The sequence below is a fragment of the Lampetra fluviatilis genome, chromosome 10, assembly GCF_964198595.1.
Source record: "Lampetra fluviatilis chromosome 10, kcLamFluv1.1, whole genome shotgun sequence".
NCBI classification, from domain to species: Eukaryota; Metazoa; Chordata; class Hyperoartia; order Petromyzontiformes; family Petromyzontidae; genus Lampetra; species Lampetra fluviatilis.
This window is the reverse complement of record NC_136284.1, coordinates 5,733,762-5,749,541: the sequence shown is the minus strand read 5'-3', so window position 1 is coordinate 5,749,541 and position 15,780 is coordinate 5,733,762. Positions and strand designations below refer to the sequence as shown.

General features: G+C 41.0%; 2 protein-coding genes across 3 annotated transcripts in view; one reads left to right on the top strand and one right to left on the bottom strand.

Moving 5' to 3' along the window:
- The window catches only part of LOC144934477 (neurabin-2-like), a 41,560-nt gene extending 37,970 nt beyond the window's left edge, over positions 1-3,590 (top strand). For both annotated transcript variants that reach the window (XM_078860278.1, XM_078860277.1), the window contains one exon: positions 46-3,590. In XM_078860278.1, coding sequence (XP_078716404.1) covers positions 46-213 — 168 coding nt within the window. In that variant the 3' untranslated portion in view covers positions 214-3,590. The remainder of the gene's footprint in view (positions 1-45) is intronic.
- Positions 3,591-9,176: 5,586 nt separating this feature from the next.
- On the bottom strand, positions 9,177-15,490 carry LOC144934310 (collagen alpha-1(VI) chain-like). Its single transcript, XM_078859987.1, has 3 exons — positions 15,378-15,490; positions 11,299-11,488; positions 9,177-9,929 (listed from the first exon to the last, which is right to left on the bottom strand). The coding sequence occupies exons 1-3, from the start codon at positions 15,470-15,472 to the stop codon at positions 9,594-9,596; spliced, it is 621 nt and encodes a 206-aa protein (XP_078716113.1). The 5' UTR covers positions 15,473-15,490; the 3' UTR covers positions 9,177-9,593.
- Between the last annotated feature and the right edge of the window lie 290 nt (positions 15,491-15,780).

The window sequence follows — 15,780 nt, the reverse complement described above, 5'->3', positions numbered from 1 at the left end:
AACGTACATTTGTAAATGTGTGCCCCCCCTCTGCCACGTACACAGATAGTAGATTTGGAACGTGAGCTTGGGAGGCCCCCAGGTGGAAATCCCCAGCAGGAGCCCGGCAACAAGGCCGACGTGACGCTGCCACCCTCCCCGTCGCGCGAGCCGGAGTCTGCCACGGTCGGTGGCACCAACGGGGAACCAGCGGCGGTGGTGGGGACAGAGTGACGCCCCTCCCCCACCGCCCTCTGGGGGCCGTTGCCTGCCGTGACCTCCGCACACCTCACCCCAAATCAATGACGGTGCCCGCCGCGTCCCCGTGACAGCGCTGCGCAGGCATGAGTGCCGCTAGTTGCGCGACAGCCTTTCCAACACCGCTATCATCATCGTGTCTCCTTGCGCGAGTCACGTGCGCAAGCCACGTGTGCGCTAACGACTGGCGGAACTTCGCATGAGGTCGAAAAAATTGAGCACTGGACTGCATTTTTTTTTTACGTGCGAAAGATGCTCGACACAAGATGAAAAAATGTAACACTTTTTTGCATTAAAAAGGAATGTTTGCTTGACTTAAGTGGACAATTTCAGGATTTTTTCACCAACAATAAAGCAGTATTGGGTGTCTTCAAGTGCAGTATGAAGCACATTTTCATATTAATGTAACCAAGGCAGTGTTTCTTGGTTTTGGTGGATACAAATTTAGGGACCATATTAAGAAAGCTTTCTAGCTGTGTATTTAATGGAAAAATGCTTTTTTTGCCTCAGCAATAGTGTTGTTGGGTAATTAAATGTTCTCGCTATGAAATTAAACTTTGACGGTGCTGTTTTTGTTTCAGGCACTTATTTTCTGCTTGTAGTGTTCTTCATGCCGATGATGTGGAGGCATTCTGTTACTATAAAACTGGTACATAATGCTCCTAACAGATTCGGATTTTTTTAATGTTCTTATTTAAACAGTGTATTATTCAGATGAAAATAATCAAAACTTTAAAAAGTTCTGCAACTTCAGTTTGAACACACTTGAAGATCAATAACAGGCTTTCCAAGGTACATTATAGTTGAAGCCATGTGTCGTCTGTATGCCTCGTTGGGTGTCGTCTTAAGTTGTGTTTGACATTTTCTGTAATATATCTAATATATTGTTTTGTTTCTCCTGGTTGCAGCTTAGGTGTACATTGCGTATACGAGATATAAGCTGCGCACAAACCACTTATGTTTGATTCAAATTGGAAATCAGATACTTGATGCATCTGAAGAGAGGAGCATAACTCATTTGGGGGCACTTAAACATCACGAACATTGACCATAGACGACAGGAGTGAGAAACCCATCGCTGCCAGCTTAATTTAGACCACACAAATCGTATGCACGTTGTTGTACTATAGTCAGATTACAATGAGAACAAATAAGAATAGTTGTGTGTGTAAATAGGTTTGTGGAAACAATTGTGCTCTGTGCTAGTTAAGCCATGTTTATTGTCGTGTTAATTTTTTACTTTATTTTCCTGCTCTTGACATATGCCATAATGCCATTTTTGCATGGGATATACTGTAGCGTTAAGCACACAATTTGTGGCTGTAGAATACAGGCTTTTAGAGATTGGTTGCTTTGGGAAGAAAAACTGTTATGTATACATTCCTCAAGCCATTAACAAGGATATTCTTAACTTCCCAAAGCTCTTTGAAAAGGTTGTTTTGCGCCAGCATTGCTTTAGTGTGTCGTAGTTGCACTGCTGTTATTATACTATGGTAGCTTCAGTATTGACTCTTAATCACTAAATTAACCAGCTGGATATGTCAACAGTATTAAAATGCTGTAAAAACTGCATAACATTTTTATATAAATTGTGATGTCTCTTGTACGTTTCTGCTTATTGAAATTATTTTATGTGTGCAACTGACATCTCAGACCTATCTTTTAAAATAAGTTCTTGAAATACAAGCTTTGAGGATTACAGTTAATCGGGCAGTGACAGCAGAATTTCTGTATATTATGAATTTTTCGTACGTAAGAAAAAGGTTTGTACATGTGAAGCTGCCTTGTAAAACCTCTGAAGCAGAATTGTGATTTCAGCAAAGCAGTGGTATTTGCAGCTCTTGTTCATTGCAGGCAGCAGTCACTAAAATGTTTAACCTGAGCAGATGTCATGGAAGTGGTGTTTATAAATGGCTCATTTAATTGCGTCGTTGGTTGTGTCTGCGAGTTTCTATTGTGACTAGTGAGGCATTTTCACACTCAGTGCTGTGATCATTCTGCTCTCATTTGGAGGAGTACATTTGCGTGGTGATGGCCGACTTGTGGGTCCTGAATAAGTCGATGAAATGCAGGGTTACAACCAGGCCAGATTAGAAATCTGATTCACGACCAATTTCCGTTAAAGTGATATAAACAAAAGCAAAAAAAAATGAATTTTTTAAAGTGTATGCTTTTTGTCAGTTAATCCAAAGATTAACCAAATTTATGTTCAGTGGAGTTGGTGCGTCATCAGATTTCTATTGGCCATGGTTAAAACTATAAGCTTTAGCTGAAAGATGACTGACTTGTAAAACAAAATAAGATTATAAACTAGTTGTGTTACAATATTTACTGTTGGTTTCTTGTTTCATTCCAGTTATTGCCATTACTGTTTGTTCATCTGTCAACGTAGAAGATACCTAAAAAGTTAACTTTAAGATATTTACAAGACCATTTTAAATATTGGTCTTTCTGGTACAGTAGCAATGTGAGGTTTTTATCAACTCCATTAAATTATTATTTCTATCATTTTTAATATCCCCGTTTTCAGTGTAATGGTAAACTGTAAATATCTTAGCTTGTGCGGTGAAAAAGTGTTTGGCAATTGATTGCACCGAGTGTGAAACACGTATGGATGTGAAAGGAAAATAATGTACCAGTGGTGGAGGTTGAAATTTGGGATAAATCTTCCCATGCTCAAACATAAACTCAAGCCAAGATCAGGAGAGGTGAGGACTGGACTGGGCATGGTGCCTTCCGCGCAAGCCCCTACCGAATATATTAAGTGTGGCATTGTAAAGTTTAAAATGACATGCTCAGAAATAGCAGATAAATGTGAAAGCAATTCCCAACTTCTTTCCATTTTTATTTACAAAGACATTGCTTTTCAAAGGATGTTGGCATCATCGAGTAAGGAAGAGGGTTTGGTTTAAGATTTCTGACTATTTGGGGTGACTAAGGTTCCAGAAGAGGGTTGTGGTTATAATGAGCACTATGGTAAGAGTTAGAATTAAAGTTCGAGCGAGATTTGTGGTTAGTTGCGATCATTTAAGTGATTGTTAGGTTGAAGACTAGGGTTAGATATAGCTCATGCATGTTTTTCAATACAAGCTTTGATTCAGTGTCGCTCTTTCTCCATGTCCTCTTTTGTGAGCATTAGCGCAACACCTCCCACGCTGGCGGGGCGTGTGTTTGGCTTGGCTTTGGTCTTGTGAATCCTCACTTTTCCACCACTGGTTGGTGATGGGTTTTGCTGTGTTTCATCCCATTAGGTTTTAGCCGGCATGAGACAACGCACTTCCACCGTGCCCATGTGTTCCTTGTACTTTAATGTGGATTTGTATTCAACATGAACAAAACCTCAATAAAAAAAATCTAAAATAACCAGATTGTAGCTTAATCATTCGTTTCGTGTAAGCGATCTTTGCAATTGTAGCAGTACACATTGCTTTGGGAAATGTGTAGAGTGTATTTGATGCCCAACATGAGCAACAGATCTAAAACTAAATAACTATTATAGGTACAGTACTTTTCATCGCATTGATGCAGATTTCTGTCTTGTTTAAAACATAAAAAAACTGTATGAAGCTAATTAGCCCTGTTTTAAGTACACAACCCATGTTTTGTTTTCAACTCCTAGATGTGTTGTAAATGGTTATGGTTTGCTTAGTGGCTAGTCTTTAAAGTTCAAAGTCGGTGATGGTAACTTAAAAAATACTGTATCACAGTAAGACAATATAAAGAAATGGGTTAATAACATTAATTTCAAAGTATCTCCCTGCAAAAAAAATTACGTATCTTAATTGTAAATTGCGCTAGTTGTGTAAATTCTACATTACTGTACCTGGCCGGGTCAGTGTCTGCAAATGACCTCAATACATTTTCACGAGTAGAATTTACTATAACTATTGTACGATATTCATGCATGCTCCGATTGCAATAGTGGTTGCTATGCTTGGATTGTAATTGCCACATAAAACTAATTTATCTTTTTGGGATTGAACCTTGATCACAATCTCCCAGCTCGAGGTTCTCCTGGAACTTACGTATCGCTTTGAGTTTGTCTTTACCAAGGAAGTTACTAATTTCATTGGCAGAGGTTTAACCTATATTATTGTGTAAAACCATTATAATTTGTAATATATTGCAATACAAACCCCAATAACCGACATAGCCTTCAAGCAAGTTAACTGACAAAGGGCTTTAAACCATCATTACACAGTGCAGTATTTAAAAGCACGCTCATCCACTTGGGTGATCTATCACCTGTGACCAAAGCGTGTCCTCAGCTGTACCCTACTAACCGAAGTCTCGTTTCCATCGTTAAATGTGCAAGGGAAACATACCCATTGATTTAGATTTAGGCGTCCAACGTCATGGACAAAGGCTCACCAACCGAGAAGCTGCGAGTAGTTTGGCTAGGGACGTTTAGAGGGCGTGTTTATTTACACGCAATCATTGTAATGATACAAAATATATTAACTCTGATCGATTTCTTTATACGCCAAAAGGCAGATCTTTGACTCAAACGTACACTGATGTCTGATGTTGAGCTTTCGCCTTCACTTCAGCTGGCACCCCTTCCTTCGAATCATCGAGCAGTTTACTGTTTGTTTCTTGACCTCTATTCCAAGGTCCTTCGGAAAAGTCATCACCATTTCCACCTTTTGATAATTTGGCCACCATCGTTTTGCCTTTTAATGAGTTGCTTTATTACAGGAAATAAAACACGCTGACGTTTCAGGCAGTGGCTCTTCATGTTTTAAAAGTAAAGTTACAAAACCGTCCCGAGTTGACCGATACTACCTGTGGAGAATGAGGACCTTATTACCGGTTTAAAATATTTTCGAAAAACGTGTTTTTTGCCCAAAGTGGTACTTTTCAGGAACGCATTTAACGAGGTCTTACAAAACAGGACAGGTCTTCACTTAACGAGGCAATACTAATGTGAGTGTGCACCACTGCCATCGCAATCAATTTCCATGTAATTCCACATGCTTATACAGTATGACAAAACGTATTCGCCAGATTGGGCGACACCTCTTTGAAAAAACAAAGCGAACAGACTAATCAGTCGTACACACAACAATGCTCTCCGGATGCGAAACACGTGTTTTCTTTTTGATTTAAAGCTTTCGTGACTACAGGAATTCATATTCTTGGTTCTTTCGGTAAAGACACGTAGAAGGGAAATAATAGAAATATAAACAATAAAAATTATCACGACGTTTGGACTGCAACACAAGCAATCATCAGGTGTGGATTTCACACCTGATGATTGCTTGTGTTGCAGTCGAAACGTGATAATTTGTGTAGTTTGTAATTTTATTATTTATTTTCTACGTGACTACCGAAATAACCAAGAATACGTGTTTTCTTGTTGTTCTACGAATACAAAACGCACATCAATGCAGTTCGGCAGCTAACTGAGCGAGTTCAGCCTCCTGCACGCGGCTCACGCCGCACCGCCATGGGCGCCACCATCTTGAGCAAGTGTTGTGATCACGTGACTCGCTCGGCCGGCACGGAGCCATTTGCGTGGATCCTCGGGGCTGCAGATTCGTACGCAGCCGACGGCGAAATTCACTGCTGGTTTCGTAACGCTATTCCGTTTGCTCACATGCAGGCGCGAACTTACCGCGTTGCTCTATTTGTTTTTTTTTTTAAAGTGGAGTAGCTACAACGCTGACGCTTCATATCTCACGAGATAATCAAATAAACAGACCACAGACGCGCGTTATCCGCCGCTCATGAATTTCCTCGTCTCCGTGAGAGTCACGGCGAGGTTCTGTTTCCTCAATCTTGATTTGAAGCTTTCGTGACTGCAGGAATCCATACTCTTTGGTTCTTTCGGTAAAGTCACGTAGGTATTTTATTTTATACCAACGTGACTTTAACGAAAGAACAAAAGGGTATCTATTTCCTCGTTCTGCCTCTGCAGATTCCGGGTGCAAACACGTGTCATTAGCTGCCGCCTGATGATGCTGGTTGCAATCACTGGCGAAACGTCGTTCTTAGAATGTAAATGTTGTGGATTTGCTCTTCAACACACCGGCGTGCTGTACCAGTTACGAATGTTCTGTATACGTGACAAACCTTACTGTTTAGTGACAAACCTGACTAAACTTCTGTTTACGTGACAAACCTTACTAATTGGCTGTATCAGATGGTGGCGGCTTTATCGACACATTTATATATTTCGATTTAAAGCTTATATTTATATATTTACGCGATCTAACCCTCAAAAAACCTGTTATGGATGATGTTAGTCTGCTTATTTTACCGCAGAAGAGATTTAGCCGCAGACTCCGTTCCACGATTTCTCCAACCGCAGATTAATGAGCTACGCAGATATATTTAATCTTAAAAAAAAACCTCACTGTGCGTCATTCCTGTAAAGTATTTCTGGGGAAAGGCGTATTTAAACAGATTTCATTGTGTCGCGTTAAAAACTGTAAAAAGTTATGTTGAGTTGCCTATTATGAAAATATAAGAATTATGAAAAAATAAGAATAGGTTTTTACCATTTCTGGCAATCAAACATGAGGTGTTAAGATGTTCAAACACCAAATAGAAACCTTTTGCAAGCTATAGTAGTGCATTGCCTCTGTACTGTTCGCCTTTTGGCGTTGTCCTCTGGTGTGGCACTGGTGAGACGAGGCCCGAAAGAAGGCGACTCTCTCTGGTGTCAGCCAATCAATTTAAAAGACCATGCATATATATTTGAGAACATGTTTGATGGCATGTTCACCACATGTACGTGTTGTTAATGCAGACTTGATTCCTTGCAAAAGGTTTATATTTGGTTTTTGAACATCTTAACACTTGCTGTTTTATTGCTAGAATGGGTAAAACACTATTCTTATTTTTAATACAGTACTTTGATCCTGGGGGGAAAAAAATCCCATATCTGTAGCCTATTGGAGTTTCCAGATCTCTACACCGTAGCATTAAGCATGGCAACCGCGGCTCCTCGTTCTCTATCCTGCCACGTGGATCTGTTGCTGCGCCCCGATGAGGCCAACACGCAGAGCCCCCTGCTCATGATGTGCGTTGGGAATAATGACACGAAGAACGGTCCGTGTGTTGTGTTGGACGCATACCTGTCAACCCATACGTTTTACTCGTATTCTTGTCCAGGGAAATTGAGTTTTCAATACGGACACTTTTTTTCTTTCTCTATTTGTGTTTCTCCCTTGTGATGGGACTTTGTAGGATGAACGTTCATATTTATAAGGGGCACGGGGTGACCAATACGGTGTGAATTTGTCTTTAATGAGGTAGGGACTGATATAGAGTTGACAGGTAACATTCATTAGACGTGGGAGATTAACACAGTCACACCGATGTGGGTGGACGTGTGGAATGCCGTTGTTTGCTGCACGTTTAGGCGGCCTGTGTCATGGAGGGCTATCGCGCATCTTAACCACTGCGTCCCAATTTAGCCTCAATCGCAATGATGAAATTGAATGTATTGTATTAGCCACGGAAAGCACAAGAAGCACATACATTGAACGCGAATCATTGTTATTATTGAATTCACCGTCAACACTTGAGTCATCACACGGCATGCTTTTTAAACCTGGATGAAATTGGGCTCAAAGTGCAATACGATTTGTCAGGTTTGCACATGAATTCAATAAAAAAAAACTTAAATCCATTCGTTAATAGCATTGCGTGTGGCCTTAAAACTAAACTATTAATAGGCGACGTTTAATCTTATCTTAGAGGAATTCATATAGCGCCTTAATCAAGGCGCTTTGCACAGAATTAACAATTGTACATATGGATGTAATGGTGGAGATGAGGTGAATGAAATAGATGAGAGGAAGCAACGGGCAAATCTATGATGCGTGAATTCTGTGAAAGTTAAATTGATGGCAGTAAATTATGATGAATGGATTGAATTAACGGAGAATGAGTGATAGCCATGTAATGAGAATATGAAGAGGGCGAAAGAAACGGTGGCGGTTATGAGGCGGGGATTAAGGGGTCGTGGGGTGAACTGGGGAAAATAATTGAGTTTTGAGTGTGGAGCGGAAACTAGTGAGCGAAGGTGACTGCTTCATGTGGAGGGGAAGTTTGTTCTAGTGAAGGCGGCGAGAAGAGATAAAGGGCGAAAGCGTGGATTGAGCACAAGGAAAAGAACGCCCTTCATAGCACATAAATAGGCCACAGAGAGTAGATAACTTAACACCATTGGGCCTGATGAGAATTATATTTTAGAAATGTTTTCTGATGACCAGTTTTTATTTATTGGCATATCAAGCTATTTAGGAATAGACAAACCCTTCAGTAATCAAATAAATGCTTTCTTTTAACGCAGTGTTATTGTGTTCAGTTTTTTTATTGTGCTTGTACACCATTGCTAACGCAGCATCATCAAATAATTTGTTTGATCAAAAAGTTAATTGATCAGATGGCTGTGTCGGTGGGGACATGGCACAAATGTGGAGATGAAAATTGGCGAGCATGATTATCAGCACTTCGCTGTTTCCACCAGGGGGCGTAATTGCATCTTAAATTTACATTTTCTTAAATGCTAAAGCAGTTGATACAAGTGCATTCTTGTCAACATGATGTTGTTGGCTGTTCGTAACATTTTTTCCTGGATTGGATGCAGTTTAGAACGTGGTGTAGTGTGGTATGAGCCCCCTGGTGGAAACTTTTATTTTTTTATCAGCTCACGTCCCATATCCTGAATATAATTTCACCTCTATTTTGAGCTTAACATGTTTGTTTGTTATATGTTTGTATAATTCATAACTTTTACACTGTAAAGTGGCCAAAGAAGTGTCTGGCCACTTGGTGCCCTCATAACTTTATATTGTGTATGGCCCATAATTGTGGCTACCTCTAATTTGTCCACAGAATCCCACTTATTTTGCTTCAGCCAATTAAAAACGTTCCCACCTATGTCCAGTATGATAGGAATTGATGTAGCAATCCGAAGGCTGACATTTCGATACCAATAACATGGATTCACCATAATTACATTGATAATCTGTGGTTCCACACTGATAGAGTGGACTAGGACCGGCTTGCGTATGGTTAATTGCCCATCCAAGTGTTAACTTGAATCACCTTGACTGTAAATTTAACGCCAACCTCAAGTGTCGCCTGTAATAAGAAACAATAACTCCTAAAACGAATAGATAACCCTTCACCGTGTGAATAAACAAGGAATACCAAACGCCTCAAGAGTTGTCCAGCACAATTGTGCGGCCGCTACTTTTGCCTCTCCATTCTGTTTTCAGGTTGTACCAGCACGTGCAGTTAAACGTCGCACATCATGCTCAACAACAAGTGGTAAAACCCCAAAATACATTGGAGAACTATATAAAGCGCAACCATAAACACCTACACAGTCGTACTTACTATTCCTGACCACCAACACGGGGCTGCTGCGTGCTGATGGTGCGGGCTATCTTGCGACATGTGATATCGAGCTTAAGAGTGGCATAACCCGACACTGTAATTATGCGGTCCTCTGTACGGATAGTGCTGCCCAGGACCGTGCTCTCATTCTGACCAGACACCAGCCGGAGCAATCCATCCTGGCTAAGTCCTTCTCCAACAGCCACGGCGAAGATCAACATCCCAGTTTTCAACATCTCAGCCGCCTGTTCGGACAATCGCTTATTGCCGTCCTCCCCGCCCTCCGTGCAGCCGTCGGTGAACACGAGAGCCTGCTGCCGAGTCTCGTCTCGCACCTGGCACAGGGGAAATCCACGCTTCGCATCAGTAAAGGAGCAAGTGTCAACAACTGCATCAGTGCAATTTAAAACAGGAACTGTACATCTTCTTGGTTCTTTCGGTAAAGTCACGTAGAAGGGAAATAATAAAATAATAAAACATAATAAAATACAATTCTCACGACGTTTCGGCCAAAACGCAAGCAGCCGTCCTCAGGTGAAGAACAGGTCTGTCGGAAAGACAGCGTCTGAATGAACACTACCAAGCTTGGCAGCGTATATTTAAGCTGGGTTACACCTGAGGACTGCTGCTTGCGTTGTGGCCGAAACGTCGTGAGAATTGTATTTTATTATGTTCTATTATTATTATTTTATTATTTCCCTTCTACGTGACTTTACCGAAAGAACCAAGAAGATGAATCCCTGCAGTCACGAAAGCTTTAAATCGAAAGGAACTGTACAGTTAATACAGGAAAAAAAGCGAATTCTAAGTAGCGTTTATTTACACCATAAAATAAATGGCAGTACTTTCTCTAACATTTGAATTCCTTTTTAAACATTGCATCCTTATTAAAATAGCCATCACACTTATTTATTTAAAAGAAAAAGAAAATAAATAAGTAATCAGTGACATTTTGACCATTATTAGCACATGGAAAGAGCCATTGCCGAAAACGAAGTGTTATATGCTGTATCACCAAATAGTTTTTAGTTTTTATGTTTAAAGCAGATACAAATAAATATATTTGAAGCACGTACACCTCAAATTGCATATTGTTCGTACTCATACAAATCACTTTTGATGTCATTAAATATATGAATGTCGTTTATTTACTCAGGAAAGCCTCACATAGTCTCAACTCTTCAGGAGGTTAATGCATTTGTATAATTCCACGAATAAAAAATCATGGAAAAATCCAACACACGTGAGGCGTAACACTCAGTTCTGCACAAATTCAACACTCCATTGAAGTTCTCTCATCCGTCAGCCACCTTGAAACCCAAGCTTAGAAATATTCCCAGGTAGCTTCTCATCCGACCCTGCTATGATCAACCCTGCTAAGCTTTTGAAATTGGAAAAGATTGGGTGCATTCAGTGTTTTGGTCATAAACATTTACTTTACCCACTATATTAGTACAGCATCTTGAGATGCAATTTCATTCGGAAGCTATAACCAAATTGTACTGTATCGTATGGACTACGAGAAAGATCCATAGAATCACATGGAGCCCCACAGTTTCACACGGAGCCCTAAAACTTCTTTCATAGACTAAATATGCTTGCAATCAGAAGCTGCATGAAAACCAAATTGCATTTTATTGCAGTAATATATCACGTGGCAAGGGCAAAAAAAAAACGTGTGTGCTTTTTTTAGGCGATGATCACCGTCTCTTTGAGATATTTCTGAGCGAAGCTCATGGTGGCAGCCAGGTCGACGGGGGCCGGGTCCCCTGAGTACTGGATCTCACGGAGGCCAGTCTCCACCACCTCGTGCTCCCCACTGAATGCGACGTCCACCTGCTCGGGCCCCGAGCCACTGTACTGAGCCACCGAAACTCGCGTCACATTGCCAGTCCTGTGGGTGGATGGGGCAAAAAAAGAGAAGGGAGCAACGGTTACTCTTTCAAAAAGCTATAAGGCTGCCTCGTTGAATGTATACAATACTCATAATGTAAACAAGCAGGCCACCATTATGTGTGTGAAGACACTGAGCAGAGGTCTGTTTACATATGTTATTATTCATGATGCTCCACAATAATGCATATTGGGTAATAACATGGCTTTCTTCTTGTACAAAATGTAACTTGTATTAATAATGCAGGTGATATTGTGTCATCACACCTATCACAATGTTCGGTACAGGTTATACGTGGAATTTTATACCTTTAATGTTTTACTCCTTTGCATATTTTATGCTCTTTGAATATGACTAATCTGCTTAATAAAAAAAAATAGACATGGCATCAATGAGCTGATACATGCCTTAAATAAAATTATTTATATTGTATTCGGCATAGATGACCATCATTAAAATGTGGAAGAAAAGGGACATAAGCACTTAAATGTGTTACTTAAAATGATTAAGATCCGCGTAATGGCGGTGGTATTTTCATTCAGTCAGGTCAGAGCGTTGTTATGGTAATGAAGTTAATTATAAAATTACAGTAATGGTATCCTTCCCAAAAAATAATGTAAGAGAGCAAAGCTTTTAAAACATCTTGACGCGTGACATTTTGTCAATGCTGGCCTTTTCTCAAGCTCTACCTGATGTATGGTCAGGCGCTGGATATTAAATATAACCTTTAGTCCTTGTTTAATACTTTGCTCTCACTTTTACCAGATCGAAAAAGGACCTCTACTCGAGAGAGCTATATAGAGCCCCTCTAGGGGGTATTTATTGGAAAATGTGGGAGTACTGTACTCTACTTTATCTCACCACGCACATCCTGCCAATCAACTAACTGTGGTATACCCAGTTATTCTAAACTAATCAACAACACATTTTTTTCATTTTACTGTACCAGAAAAGGCCAACTAAGCTATATAGCTCTTTTTCAGAAGCAACCTGGCCACAAATGATAATAGCTCAACAAAGTGGCTAATCATGTGGAATGTATAGCTGCCAAATACTTTTAAACGGAACTCATCTCTTTATTTGCTGCCACTGGATCCCTTCCCTTCAAGGCTGTTAGGGACCATTCTGTTATATCGAGGCTGTTAATCCTCAATCTTCTCCACAGGTCCCTCAAAACGGGCACAGTTCCTGACATTTTAAAGATGGCTGCAGTCAACCCACTTTTTAAAAAGCCAGGTCTTGATCCCGAGCTTCCAGAAATATTTCGCCCAATATCCAACCTTCTGTATGTGTCTAAAATTCTGGAACGAGCTGTGGTCACTTGTTTACATCAGCACCTAGCCTCAAATGATCTATTTGACCACTTTCAATCGGGGTTTAAACCTGCGCATAGTACCGAGATTGCTCTAGTAAGGGAGGTCAACGATTTACTTTCGTCAGTAGATGAAAGCTTTTGTCAGCCTCCTCATTCTGCTAGATCTAAGCACGTCATTTGACTCCATTGATTACAGAGTTCTCCTTGAGCGACTGGAAGTTTCAATGGAGATCTCTGGCATAGCTTTTTTGTGGTTTCACTCTTACGTAAAGAAACATAGGTACTTCGTCACAAAGGATGGCTTGAAGTCACCAATTAGACCGGTTCTCTGTGGTGTTCCACAGGGCTCATCACTTTTTAGCATCGACATTGCACCACTGGGTATTCTGCTCCGACATCTTGGCTTATCCTACCATTGCTATGCAGATTATTCTCAAATTTATATCCGGTTAGGACCAGCCTAGGCAACAGCATCTTCTATACTATCTGCATCGCAAACAGCAGTGATTTCATGGTTGTGCCAAAACTTTTTGCTATTAAATGCTGACAAGACAATATCCATATTCATCGGCTCCCTTCTGCATCTTTCTAAAATTGGTTCGCTCGTTTGTTTATTGATGGTCACGATGTCCGTCCCACACAGGTCAGAAACCTTGGTGTTCAGTTTGACCGGTCATTATCCTTTGAGGCACATATATTAAGGTAGTTAAATGTCCTTTTTCTACCTGACAAATATTGCCAGAATGCATCGCTTCCTGTCACCTGCTTGGAGAGACTGGTCCATGCTTTTGTGTTATCTCGACTCGACTACTGCAACGCCTTACTGGTTAAGATACCGAGCAAAGTACTGGGCAGACTCCAGCTTGTTCAGAATGCAGCTGCTGGTGTACTTACACGTACACCATTCCGTGAGCACATTACACCAGTCCTCTTATCTCTTAATTGCCTATCAGTCAAATTCCAAGTGGATTTTAAGATAATGCTATTAACCAATAAGGCTTTAAAACGACTCACCTCACATTACCTGCAGGAGCTAATGCATTTATATATTCCATCAAGGTCCTTAAGATCTTCTCATCTCCAACTGCTCAGCACTCACAGGTCTAAGTTATGCTCTTTTGGTGATCGAGCTTTTGTTAGCATGGCACCCAAGCTATGGAACACCTTGCCACTTGAAAGCAGACAATCGGAGTCAGTAGATATATTTAAGTCTGCTTTGAAACTCATTTTCTTTAAAATGGTCTTCCCTCTTTAGTTTGGTCGGTTGTCCTGGTTTTGTTTTTGTTTCCTGCTTTTCGCATCGGGATCTTAGGGTGGAATGTGCATTATAAATTTGAATTATTATTATTAAATGCATTTTCTAAATGTCGAGGGGAAAACCGGAGGACCCAGAGAAAAATCGACACGACCACAAAGAAAGAGAGAGAGACATGCAAACTCCAAATATACAGGCATCAGGGTTGGGATCGAACCCATGCCCTCGTGCATACCAGGCGAGGTAGTTAGCATCTCGCCACCGTGGCAGAAGCAGGGGGGGGGGGGGGGTAATAAACTTTTCCATTTCAATTGCAGTGCTGGAAGATCGAATTGAACTGGCGACCTCTGGATTGCAAATGCAGTGTGCTCACCATCACACCACAAAGGATCTTTGCTTTTTTCATCGTCTCACCCCTCTATCAATGACTTAGATGACCTAAATATATATCCATGTTATTTGTGTATTGTTGTGAATGAAAGTTTAAATGCAAATTGCAATCATCACAGCCTCGCTAGTGGTGCTTCATCACACGCTATATTTGGCAAGCTGCCGTTGAAACTGTGACGGGAGAATACACGACACATTCACTCAAAGCACCCAGCACATAGCACTGACAGGGTCGCTCTGGGAATCTGGTGAAGAATGTTTTAATTTGGCGCAAAGTCGCATTATCCTATAAGCATTGGCAGTCCACCACACATCGTCTGTGTGCAAATGATGACCTACATACAGGTTCCCTACAGGCTGTGCTACATTTTAAGTCTAATTTATCATTTGATTTTCACCTTGAAGTGGAACTCTTGCCCGTACCTTTTCAAGTCCGGAATGTGTTCTTTAGATTCCATTCCTGTGCTCTTTTGTGAAGAGGGCTGAGCTTTATTGGTGCCCAGTGCTGTCTTGTAGGGCCGTTAGGTCTTGAGGAGGATAACCACCCCTCACCCCGTCCACCACCCCCTTCTGCTGAAAACTCAGCCCCTATTCTAAATTCTTATCGTAAAGTCAAAACCCTTGGTACAAAAAAGATGAGTGCAATTAAGCAATAGGTGTTGCAGCTTTCCATCGTCATATCTATACCTCCAAATTAGCAGGGGTGGCTACATACGGTGCAAAATACGTGCAACATACATACATATAGGGGATGAGAGAGCAGAATAATGACAAGACAAAATCAGTTTCGTTACACTTCTGTTTAACATTTCTTTAAAGCGTGTTCAATACTGACTGTGTCATGACCCCCCTGCGTTTTATATCCCCCCTATTTTAAACAAGGTCACGCTTACAGGGTTGACCCCAGAGAAACCACGGGAGCCACTGACCGTGACGACAGCAAGAGGTCAGCGATGTGCTTGGCAGCGACCTTTGTGTTCTGGAAGTTCTTGTGTCCTACGCGTGATGATCCGTCCAGCAGCATCAGCAGGTCGGTTGGCCCCTTGAAACCTTCAACTTGAACACAGCCACATTGTTTGTGTGTGGTAGAAACTACTTAACACGTTAATGAGGGGAGTGATTAAAGGCTCCCTCCCCCGTGCTGTTGCTCCTCCAGCTAGCTCTAGGAACTTTGATAATCCGCTGCTTAGGCTTGTGTTAACATTTTCTGAGCATGCACAGATCCGTATTGTAATATATGCAGCAACAGACCACGTCTGTGTAATGTAAGTGCACATGGCGAAGTCACTTTTATAAAACATTTTTTTATGATTATTATACTCATACACTTTA